This window comes from Camellia sinensis, chromosome 2 (assembly GCF_055761805.1).
Source record: "Camellia sinensis isolate YWXY chromosome 2, ASM5576180v1, whole genome shotgun sequence".
NCBI classification, from domain to species: domain Eukaryota; kingdom Viridiplantae; phylum Streptophyta; class Magnoliopsida; order Ericales; family Theaceae; genus Camellia; species Camellia sinensis.
This window is the reverse complement of record NC_138962.1, coordinates 221,591,962-221,603,085: the sequence shown is the minus strand read 5'-3', so window position 1 is coordinate 221,603,085 and position 11,124 is coordinate 221,591,962. Positions and strand designations below refer to the sequence as shown.

General features: G+C 31.8%; 1 protein-coding gene across 2 annotated transcripts; it reads right to left on the bottom strand.

Moving 5' to 3' along the window:
* Window positions 1-3,722: 3,722 nt before the first annotated feature.
* On the bottom strand, window positions 3,723-10,853 carry LOC114308124 (desiccation-related protein PCC27-45-like). Of its 2 annotated transcripts, none has more exons than XM_028253612.2 (3): window positions 10,793-10,853; window positions 4,672-4,863; window positions 3,723-4,156 (listed from the first exon to the last, which is right to left on the bottom strand). In XM_028253612.2, exons 1-3 carry the CDS (start codon window positions 10,807-10,809, stop codon window positions 3,838-3,840), a joined length of 528 nt encoding a protein of 175 aa, XP_028109413.1. In that variant the 5' UTR covers window positions 10,810-10,853; the 3' UTR covers window positions 3,723-3,837. The 2 variants fall into 2 exon arrangements, with proteins under 2 accessions (XP_028109413.1, XP_028109414.2); XM_028253613.2 differs by lacking the exon at window positions 10,793-10,853 and adding an exon at window positions 5,832-5,966.
* Window positions 10,854-11,124: the final 271 nt, after the last annotated feature.

Sequence of the window (11,124 nt, the reverse complement as noted above, 5' to 3'; positions counted from 1 at the left end):
TTGCAGAGTTAAGCAATGTTGCGATATAATCTTTTGCCAAATAATGGTGCTGAGCCGATTTGATGTAGGGAATGGAGAAATTTGATGATATAGTAAAGGCAAATTTGATGCTTCCATGCATGGGTGTGTCGAGGAAGATGGAACGTAAATGGAACTTGGGTTATTGGTTTCCTCAAGGCTGTTGTATTTTGTTTTGTTTATTTATTTTTACTTTTCCTTATATTCTTTTTTGTTATTTTTTTAATAGGTTTTTGCTTATTGAAATGCAATTTGGTCAGCAACTGATGCTTCTAAAACTCATCTAGGCGGTTTTGTTTTTGTTTAAGAAGATAAATGGTGTAAAGCCAAAACTAAAAGAAATTCAAGTTGTGGGTCCTATCCCAGGTGACGGTAGATGGCCAAGGTGATGAATGATCAATGAAGATGGATGATTATGGCCTAGCTTCATGAGCCTGCTGTCAAAATTGTATGCTGATTAGACACGATTTGATCGTTGATTTATCATTTAAAGTTCCCGATTGGCCGATTTACTGATCTCAATAAAAGACTCAAAATTTGCAAAATTGGATGCGAAAAATGAATTCTATATGGCGAAAAACTAGAGGATAGTCATCCCTGAAGTTATCGGACCACCGATTAATCTGAACGCCCTAAGATGCAACGAAACACCTTGCGCCAAAAAAGCACACAATAAATCCTTATGCCATCTTCTTCATGCAACATATAGTGAAAAGTAGTTTGTTTTTTTTAGTTTCAAACTCCTAAAGTTGAGCCTTTGTATCTCCCTCGTTTTAAATTCAATTTGCCTCATTTTTGCAGTATGAGATTTATCCCTCGGCCTAGTGTTCATTCCATTATTCAGACGCCTCATTTCGCCTTTGTTTGGATGCCGTCGGACCTCCAAAAGTTGACCAAAAATAAGATCATTCCATCACCTTGTGGGTGTCATTCGGCTCTTGGCCTTGGTTAAAGTGTGGTCGGCTGAAGGAAGGTTTTCGACAAAAAGTGCTCTTGGTAGAATGTGCTCAGCGGAGAAGTGTGCTTAGCGAGGCTCAAAACGGGTGTTGAATTCACACTCGGTAGTGAATAATTGACAACTCGGTTGTTTGGATTGCCGAAACACTTGGTCACTAACTCGGCAATTTCCTTGGTTTACCAAAACGAGACATTGCAAGCATTGATTCTTGGCAACTCGGCAAAAGGAATTCGGCTATTTGCTATTACAAGTTTGGTTGGCAACTCGACAATTCGGCAAGATGAATTCGACTTTGCTGAGAGTTTGACAATTTAGTCGGTCAGCTATTTGCAGCAGTTAAATGACCGTGCATGGGCTTGTTGAGCTCGATGATGTAGTTCGGCTCCATTCTTGAGGATTATAATTGCCGATGGCCCTAGTGACAAGGGTGTGACTGGGTTACTTTGCAGAGTGAAGTTGTCGAATATAAGAATGATTTTCTAGTGAAGGAGTCGAATAGCCTTAGTGCTCCATTTTTCTTACCGGATAGCTTCCTAGAAAGAAGACATTGTCGTTGAAGCTTCAAAACATGGTTGTCGAATTCTAGAGAGAGAGTATAAACCTAATTGTAGATCTGTAGTCTGTCTTGCTTTTCAACCTTTTACTTTTTAATCAATATTGACAATCAGCAATGATTTTCACACAATTTATGAGGACATATGTATATACATGCCAAGAAACAACTCTAAAATAAGTTTTGTAAGACAATAAATAAATAAAGATCCAAGGGTGGATTTAGCCGAACAACCTTTGTTCTATTGCCGAAAAGCTATTTTCATGAAGAAGAATGTAAAACCCAGTTTTAGAGAGAGAAAATCAAGACACTAAAGTAGATCTATAAATTCTGTGTTGTTTTAAAACTTTTCCAACAACATTCACTATAAACAAATGTTTTGATAGAGTTTGTTTTCGGACGCATAAGTATATACAATTCAAGAGCACATTTAAAAATAATTTTAAAAATCAGTTTAGTGAGAAGGTAGATTACCATCAAAGCGTTGTTGATTTTTTACTTACAATAACATGTTTGCTATTTACTTCGTTGAACTCTCTCAGACGATTCTCATAGACGGCGCCAATTGTGAAACTAAGAAGATCCTCTCACATGGATTGTAGAGATCCAACGAAGAAATAAACTTTGTTCCTGTAGATTTGCAAAGATGATCATGATCAGTGCCATCCAATCGGGATTGCCGACCGGAGACACTCCAATGGTGAAATTAGTCACTTGATTGAAAGAATGAAGGTATAGAAAATAAAGAGTGTTGGTGTGTAATGTAGAGAGAGATAACCTCTCACCTTCTTTGGGGTGTCCTCTCTTTATATAGATGGGGGATATGATATTTGTTTGGGCTGGACCTATTTTAGGCCTTGTTTGGGTTAGCCCTTATAAGCTGATATTTTTTTTTCTAGCTCCCATGGAATGGTATCTAAGCTTGTAGAGGGCAAATTGGATTGTTATCCCAAAAAAATAAATAAATAAATTTTATGTTGACAGGTTTTATTATATTGAAAATTTATAAAAATAAAAATCGCCAAACCGATTCGTATTCATCCGTCAATCTGCCAATCTGTCAATCAGCATTCGCCAATCCGGCGGATGGCTGCGGATTAATTTTCTCCAATCCGCCTAGTTTCGGACGGATGGCAGATTGAAGGTTCCGAGGCCACAACCCAACCGCGAACACTTCTACCTAAAGTGAATCTATATGTAAGTGAAGCTTGAAATGAATCATGAGAGAAAATTTCGTTTATTAGCTAAAAATAAGTGTATGTATATATTTTTTTTCATTCAATAGGAGGAAAACAGAGAAATGACATATCATATGGCGCAACAATAAAACTCCACCTCAGATATTATGAGAGAAAATTTTATTTATTAGCTAAATTTTTTCCATTCAATAAGAGAAAAATAGGAGAATGAAATAGTATAATAGCGCCTTCATGTTTGACGTAAATGGAAGCTTTTGATTGGTCCAATTACAAACCTTTGCATTGAAGACTCTATGAACCAATGCATTGTTACTAGGTTGCTCGCTCAACAAGTTTTAATTGATTTAAAATAATAAAAATTTATAATTTCAAATGATAATAAGTTTTTTTTTTTTTTTTTTTGAACTCCTAGTTTGAGACTAATTAAATGATAATAATATGCGTTTTGCACTTGCATTTTCTTTATTGATGTAATATCATATGCATTGTATGTTGTTCTCATTAATAAAGTTCTTTTCTTTTGCCGACAAAAAAAAAAAAAGGATTTTTTTAACTTTCATTTTTTAAACACAGTTCACTTGAACTTTTTTTAAAAATTTGTGTTTTGTTCACACACTCCTAAAATTTAAAAATAATCTTGTAATTGCAAGTAAAACTGGTTTAGGGATACAGTTTTTAATTAATAGTCTCTAGAAGCCAACCTACCTAGAGTGGATCTATATATAAGTGAAGCTTGAAATGAATCATGAGAGAAAATTTCATTTATTAGCCAAAAATAAGTGTATGTATATTTTGTTTACATTTAGTAGAAGGAAAACAGAGAAATGAAATACTATATGGAAAACAATAAAACTCAACCCTTAGATATCATGAGAAAAAATTTCATTTATTAGCTTAATTTTTTCCATTCAATAAGAGAAAAATAGGAGAATGAAATAGTATAATAGCGCAACAATAAAACTCAAACATATAGACATCTTGAGAGACAATTACATTTAGATAAAAATAGTGCATGCATATATTTTTTTTTCATTTAGAAAATAGGGAAATGAAAAACTACATAGTGCAACAGTAACATCACAACTTAAAAGAAAATGTCTCATCATCCACTAGACCAATCTCTTAGCGTAAGAGACCATTTTAACATCTTTAATTTTCTCCTTCCAACTATTTATTAACATTTTGCCCAATTGTGACTTTGAAGGAACCTTCTTTTCACCCTTGATTGTGAGTAGAATGCACTGTTCTCCAATGAAGGTGAGAACCAAGTCTAATTCACACTTTATGACATAAGTCTCAGCCAATATGATATATAATTCTTTCCCCAAGTTTGGTATGTTTTTGTAAGCAATCTCTATTGGCACTTCCATTTTAGTCTTCACATTTGCTTTCAATGACTTTGGGGGTATGGTACCAGTTGCAATCACCCTTGTTAGGAGTAAACACATCAAATTAGGAAAGAAATCAATAAGAAATTTAAATCTATACGTATATTTTATTTTTTTAAATACTAATTATTTTTTTTATAATTCCAAAAGGTTTGAGAGAGGGGTCACAACCGAGAGAGATGGGGAAATTGTTTAGTGGTATAGGGGATTGAGGATCTAGGGTTTTGAAAAGAGATCGCAAGAGGTTGGAGTGTAGTGAAAGAGGGGTTGAGGGTGTTGTGGTGGTGAGCGAATGGGTAGGGAAGGGGTTGCAAGTGGGCAATTGAGGTGTTGGGAGTGGTGGGGGATGGTGTGAGTAGTATTTTGCTAAATTCAAGGATGGATTCCTTCCCTTTCTAAATTTTTTTTCTTTTTTTTTATCTCTATCGTAATAAAAATTGATTCTCCCCATATCTGTAACTTATTTACCCCAAATCCCATTTTTTTCGTAATTTTCTCAATAAATAAATAATTAGTGAGATATATATATATATATGTATATATGTATATAGAAACCTTTCATTGATTTTGAAGGTGTAAGATATGGTGCTAGTGGGAATGTCCCGAGTGAAGGGGTTTTCAACCAAGAGTTTGGCCTTGAAGATGAAGCCCTCGCGAGTAATGCCTTCAAGATCAACATCAGTTATCTCATATTTCAATTTGTCCAATGCATTTGCCACCTTGTACTGTACCTTTGCCATTGCATTGCTGCTTGAACACACATTGTGGAAGGAAAAGGGCCAATAATTTAGATGGCCAAGTCAACTATAGCTTATGCTTAGTAAAATCGAAAATAAAATCATACTAGCTACACATTTTGATATTTTGAAAATAAATTAGACAAATGGCCTGATGTGATTGTTGGCAAGCGGCAGTAGTCATAGGTGTTTGTTGATAACAAAAGATGGTGGTCAGCAGTTAAAAGTTGGTGGTTATTAGCCGCCAAAGGTAGTGGCCAAAGGTGATTTTTGGCAAGAATTAATTGCCACCAGCAGGAGGTGGATGGTGGTGGTTGGAGGTAGTTGCTAGTCATAATAACTGGTGGTCAGTGTTAGTTGCCGGTGAAGGTGGTTGTAGGTAGGGGTGGCTGGATGGGTGATAGTTGGACGAGGTGGGAGACGGAGAAATAAATAAAAACTTATTTTCCAAACTAGTAAAATCATTTTTTTTGGTTACAAAATTTAATAAATTTTATAAATTGTTTATAATTTTTATATGAAAATAGGCACCAAACAAATTTTTTTATGATTTTTGACTTTATAAATAAATATAAATAAAAATTTATGAAAATAAAAACTATAAATTTAATTTTAGACAATTTTCTAAATAATGGGAGGCTTCGATCATGAAATTATTTTCAACAAATAATTTCACGAAAAATTTGGAATTCACAAATAAATCCTTATGAATTCACATAATATTGCATTCGAAAAAGATAAATGACTTTTTTTGTTTAATTTGGATAAAAATTGGAGAGTTTAGTCCAGTACGAACTCTCAATTGTGCCAAAAATGCTAAAGTGTGACACAATTTGAGAGCTTGGACTAAACTCTTCCGTCTTTACCCAGACTAGAGTGAAGTATGCTTCATACAACCATTCATTATCATTTCCAAATTTGCATTCCTGTTACTACAAAAGCGAAAGTAAATTTGAAGAAAAGTCATATGAGACTTACCACACTATCTCCTGCATACTCATTGAGTACTTGTTCTTTTGGTTGTTTTGTTTGAATTTTGAATGGAAGCATGTCTATAAATAGAGCAGCTTAGTTCACACAGTACACACAGTGAATCTCATTCCTTAAAAAATGACATTGTACTCATCCAAAGCAAGAAAAAGCATCAACCACACAAATACTTAGACTGTGTTTGGATCATAAATTTAAGTAGAGATTTGAAATTCCATCTTTATCCAAATCTATTATCCAAACGCGACTTTAGAATCTTATTCAGTTAACAAGACATACCCATTCAAAACAATACTTGGTCATGAAAAAGCATCAATCATGAAAATATTCTTACAAATTGAAGCAGAATATTTCATTGTCGAATAAACAAAGTTAAAATGTGAGACCACATTGTTAGAGCACGCGTGAATGAGGATAGTTTCAAATTGAAATAAAAAGTAACATGAGTGCTCTTCGAGTAATATTAATCTTACTAATAATTTTTTACTAACTAAAAGAAATAAAAAAATTACAATATTTATTTTAACTAATCACTTTATCTAAGTACTAACACTACTCTTTATCTAGCTTTTTATCCAAATTAATTTATGATTGATAGGGTTTTACAGCATACTACATCTACGCCTGCGTTAGAGATTGAAAGGAAAGAAGATGAAGTGTTTCTTGAAGTTTGAAGAATCTTCAATGACTCTAAACGTAATGTGCAAAAAAAAGATCTAGCTGAATAAAATTAGCATTTAAAGAGTCTATTAGAGCTGTAAAATAATTAAAATAGCTAGTTATTTTACTTAACAAGCGTCTTTCAATTTAAATGGTCCATTCCATTTAAATGACTACTATGTCCTTGATTTTTATCTAAATCGTTAACAGATATTATTAATTAGATTAAGAACAATGTTGCATCTACTTAAACTCTTATTAACAATCTTACTAAAAGCATACATGTCTAAACATCACTGGGTGTTTAAATATTATCACTTTTTTGGCAATCAATCACATTAGGCCTCTGGTATTTTTAGTGATTGTTAGTATGTATTGAATTATTCTTAAATTAAATTGACACGATGTAAAAAAATAAAAGGCAAATTTAATACAATTGAAATTATATTAATTAAATTGATATAAGAAACAAATTATATGTATCACGGGTATAATTTTCTCAATTTCTTTTTAATAATTTTTTTTACTTGTTTCAAAAAAGTAGTTATTGAAAAAGCTGTTGCATTTAACACATGTTAAATAAAATCGTTTTTTCTTTTTTTTTTGGCATGAAATGTTTTTTTCTTCTTCTTTTATCAACAAAAGCAATCAGCTATTGACCATTGTGATTTTTTAACATGAAATAGTAAAAAAATAATTATTATTTAAGCCATTGTTAAACAATTCGTTACCCAGAAATTGACATTATGTAAACAGTTTTCAATATCAGCCAAGAAAAATTAAAATGAATTTCCCTCCAAATTAAAATGTCAAAATTGTGTTTATGCTCTTCTAGATTCTCTTTCTATTTTTTTTTTAATAAATTACAAATATATTCTTTGAGATTTGCTTAAAATATAAATTATCCTATATAGTTTTGGAAATTACATCGTGCCCCTTCAACTTTATAATCGCATAACAAATGACATATTTTATTAATAAATTGTCAAGTTAATTAATAGTTTTAATAATGTTAGAATTATACTTCAATTAACAATTCAGGTAATTTTATTGTTGTATAGGAGAGTAGTTAGATATTTCATTTTTTTGGGGTTAATTCTGTTAAATAAAAAATTTCGACAATAAAGTATTTATGATTTTTCAAACCATGTGGAGGCATTTCATATTTTAAGTAAATCTGATAAGATGTATTTGTAATTTATCTTCTCTTTTTTCATCTATACTTTTCATCACCATTTTGATGTTTTAAATTCATTGGAAAGTAATCTTCAACCCCAAAAAATGAAAAAATTAACATAACACATTTTGAAATGTATAGAACACTATTGAAATTGAATATAACCATAGTAGGAAAAAACAAAAATATTCGATTTAAATTTATAAGCACAAAACAAAGTGCTTTACAACGAGAGACTTTGAGAAAAATAATTCATGTACTTGCCAGTGCATTTTTAAGCTTCCAATTTCATGTACCGCAATTGACACCTCCACCACGGTCCTTGTGTTAGATTTCAGCAGCTTTGGGGGTATTTTTCCAGTTGCGATCTCGCTGGTCTGCTAGTAGAAGTAAACACAAAATCAAATCACTAAAATGAAATTGCTCAAAAAAAAAATTGCAATTCCTTCAATGACAGATTAACTATGTTAATTTTCTCACAAATTGTGTTGTGCTAATTTATGAACAAATAAATAAATAAAATTATGAGAAAATTCAGGGTATGACATGTAATTTTTGCACACAAAAAAAAAAAACAAAACAAAACAAAAATATTGGAATTGCCTAACTGCATAATAAGTTGTTATGAGAAAAGAATGAAAGTATTTTATGTAACAGATATTTCACGTGACCAAGATGATGTAATGTATCTTTTTACTCATTAATTAACATGTGGCAACTGAAATTTGATGTGACTGAACACTCAATACTTCATGCTGAGCACAAAGTAACTCCTCAAGTCTCACTTTTTGCCACATATTAATTAAAGACAGAGGGTGGTTGTAAGGGTACAACAACCCTGCTAGGGCTTATGGGAGTTTGTCCCGAGTTTATTCTTAATTATTCAAATTATTCATATTGTAAAATTTATCAACTATATCATTCATGCAAAATTTAAATTAATTGAACATTTATAGCCCATGATGAAGTCTTAATTGTTTTTTTAAAAAATATATTAAAACCATGGTAATCATTTATTTTATAAAAACAAATGAATTCTTGGTATAGAGTTACAAATATTCAATTAATCTAATTTTTTTCGTAGATGATTTACTTGATAAATCCTACAATATGAATAGTTAGAATAATTGAAATAAGCTTGAAACAAACCCTCATAGGACGACACAACAACAACATGAAAAATCATGCAATAGTCTCGGAGTAACCACATGATTATATTTCCTTATCAATCACTATTTATAATACTCCTCATGTTTCTCAATTAATGAATAAAAAGTTACACCACGTTATTTTGATCACGTGACATATATGTTACATAAAATACTTTGATGATGAGGGTAATGAATCCAAACCTTCCGTTGGCTATGAGGGTGTAATGGGTAGTGAACTTGGGAATGGTACAAGTGTAAGGGTTGTGAACAGAGACAGTGGCTTTGAAGATAAGGCCCAGTTTTGGTAACGCCCTCAAGATTAACTCAGATGAGCTTTGGCCCTGTTTGGTATAGTTGTTAAAACAGTTTATAGATTATAACTTAACAGACTATAGATTATGACTTTAATCAGAAGTTGTTAATCTGTTTGGTGTAACTGTTGGATTATAGATTTAAGTTGCTGAGTAGTGTTTGTTAAATAAGTTGTGAAATAGCTTTTTTAATTAATTTTTATTTTTTGTTTGTCTACATTTCTCATAAAAAATAATAATAATAATTTATAGTCCATTTGAGTCTTTTTCTATTTTTAAAAAATAAAAAATAAAAAAATTTAAGAGTATAACTATAAATTAACATGTCCACAGCAGAAGCTGATAATCAGAAGCAAGGGGTGAGCAGCTTCTCAGAATCAGCTTTTTTGAGTTAAAATAAGCTGCTAGAATGAGAAGTTGTTTGAAATAAGTTTAATCAAACAGTCTAAAATAACTTTTTCAAAGTTAAAAGTCATAAGATAGCTCTGAAAAGCTGAAACAAACACCCATTTTGCCGTGGACTTCTTCATGTTGCTTGCACAATTCTTCATCTTTTCAGATTTGTGTTTGAGGCTTAAAACACATGAATTAATCCTCGCCATATCATGTAAGAGTCTCAAAGTATGTAAATCTTGATGTATAATTAAAATACTGTGAGTCATTTGAAACAAAGGTATAAAAAAAATTTGAAATAGAGGATTCTCAGACCCCTCTCCAGTTGGAGAGATATTTGGTTTCTCTTCTATTCGGACTATGGAGCCTATCATGGGGTTACACTTCGATGTTTGAGTGTTGGTTTGAGATTTTATTTTTTTATTAAAATATGAGATGAAAAGAATTTTAACAAGTGCAAAAAATAGGTAGAATGAAATAAATTTTTGACTTTTTAAATTTTTTTTGACTTTTTAACTCAAATCCAATCTTCCCAAATAAGCCCGTCATTTATCTTGTGTGTTCCTCATTCATAAAATAAAAATAAAAATAAAAATTGAATGATTTTATCTGATTTCACATGATTTTATTTTATTTATTTTCAACAAAATTGACTACAAGAATAATTACAAAATCAAGAATTTTTTTTTTTTTCCCTCATTGCTCTCTTTCACCCACTGTCCCTCGCTATAGAACCCCACACCCTCCCACACCATCGCCAGACCACCTCTGCCCCTACTCTCCCATTCCTCCAGCCCTTGTACCCACCACCCAAGTGTGGAGATTCATTCTAGTTCTGAGTGCAATTCCCACTGCAAGAAAATGAATCTAATTATAAATTTAGTCTTTAGGATTGGATTTTCTCAAGTTGCTATTCGACTTGAGAGAGAGAGTTTAGATTTGGTAGGCTCATCTTGGGGCTGACCTCAGTAACTCGAATCATTCACTTTTTAAAGCTTGTTAAGTATAATATTTATACAAAAAATTAAGATAATCATGCATTAGTTATTATATATTTGAATCACGTTTATTTTGAAAAAATAGGTGATAATTATTGTGTGAGTAATTTTCTGACCACACTGCCAACTTAGTACTCAACTGGAGAGTACTAGCAGAATAGATAACACTGACCTGCAACAAAAAGAGAAGATTCCGGTGATGATTCGTCCACATTACAAAAGTGAAAGTAAATTTGAAGAAAAGTCATATGAGACTTACCACACTATCTCCTGCATACTTATTGAGTACTTGTTCTTTTGGTTGTTTTGTTTGAATTTTGAATGGAAACATTTCTATAAATAGAGCAGCTTAGTTCACACAGTGAATCTCATTCCTTAAAAAATGACATTGTACTCATCCAAGGCAAGAAAAAGCATCAACCACACAAATACTTAGACTGTGTTTGAATCATAAATTTAAGTAGAGATTTGAAATTCCATCTTTATCCAAATCTATTATCCAAACGTGACTTTAGAATCTTATTCAGTCAACAAGACATACCCATTCAAAACAATACTTGGTCATGAAAAAGCATCAATCATGAAAATATT

What these genes read in the sequence shown, in the direction of transcription:
- LOC114308124 (XM_028253613.2), bottom strand. Translation starts at nt 5,854, where the DNA reads ATGAGTATGCAGGAGATAGTGTG. An exon ending in AGTATGCAGGAGATAGTGTG is followed by an intron (nt 4,864 to 5,831) that starts GTAAGTCTCATA and finishes GTGTTCAAGCAG; the next exon opens with CAATGCAATGGCAAAGGTAC. An exon ending in ACCTTCAAAATCAATGAAAG is followed by an intron (nt 4,157 to 4,671) that starts GTTTCTATATAC and finishes ACTCCTAACAAG; the next exon opens with GGTGATTGCAACTGGTACCA.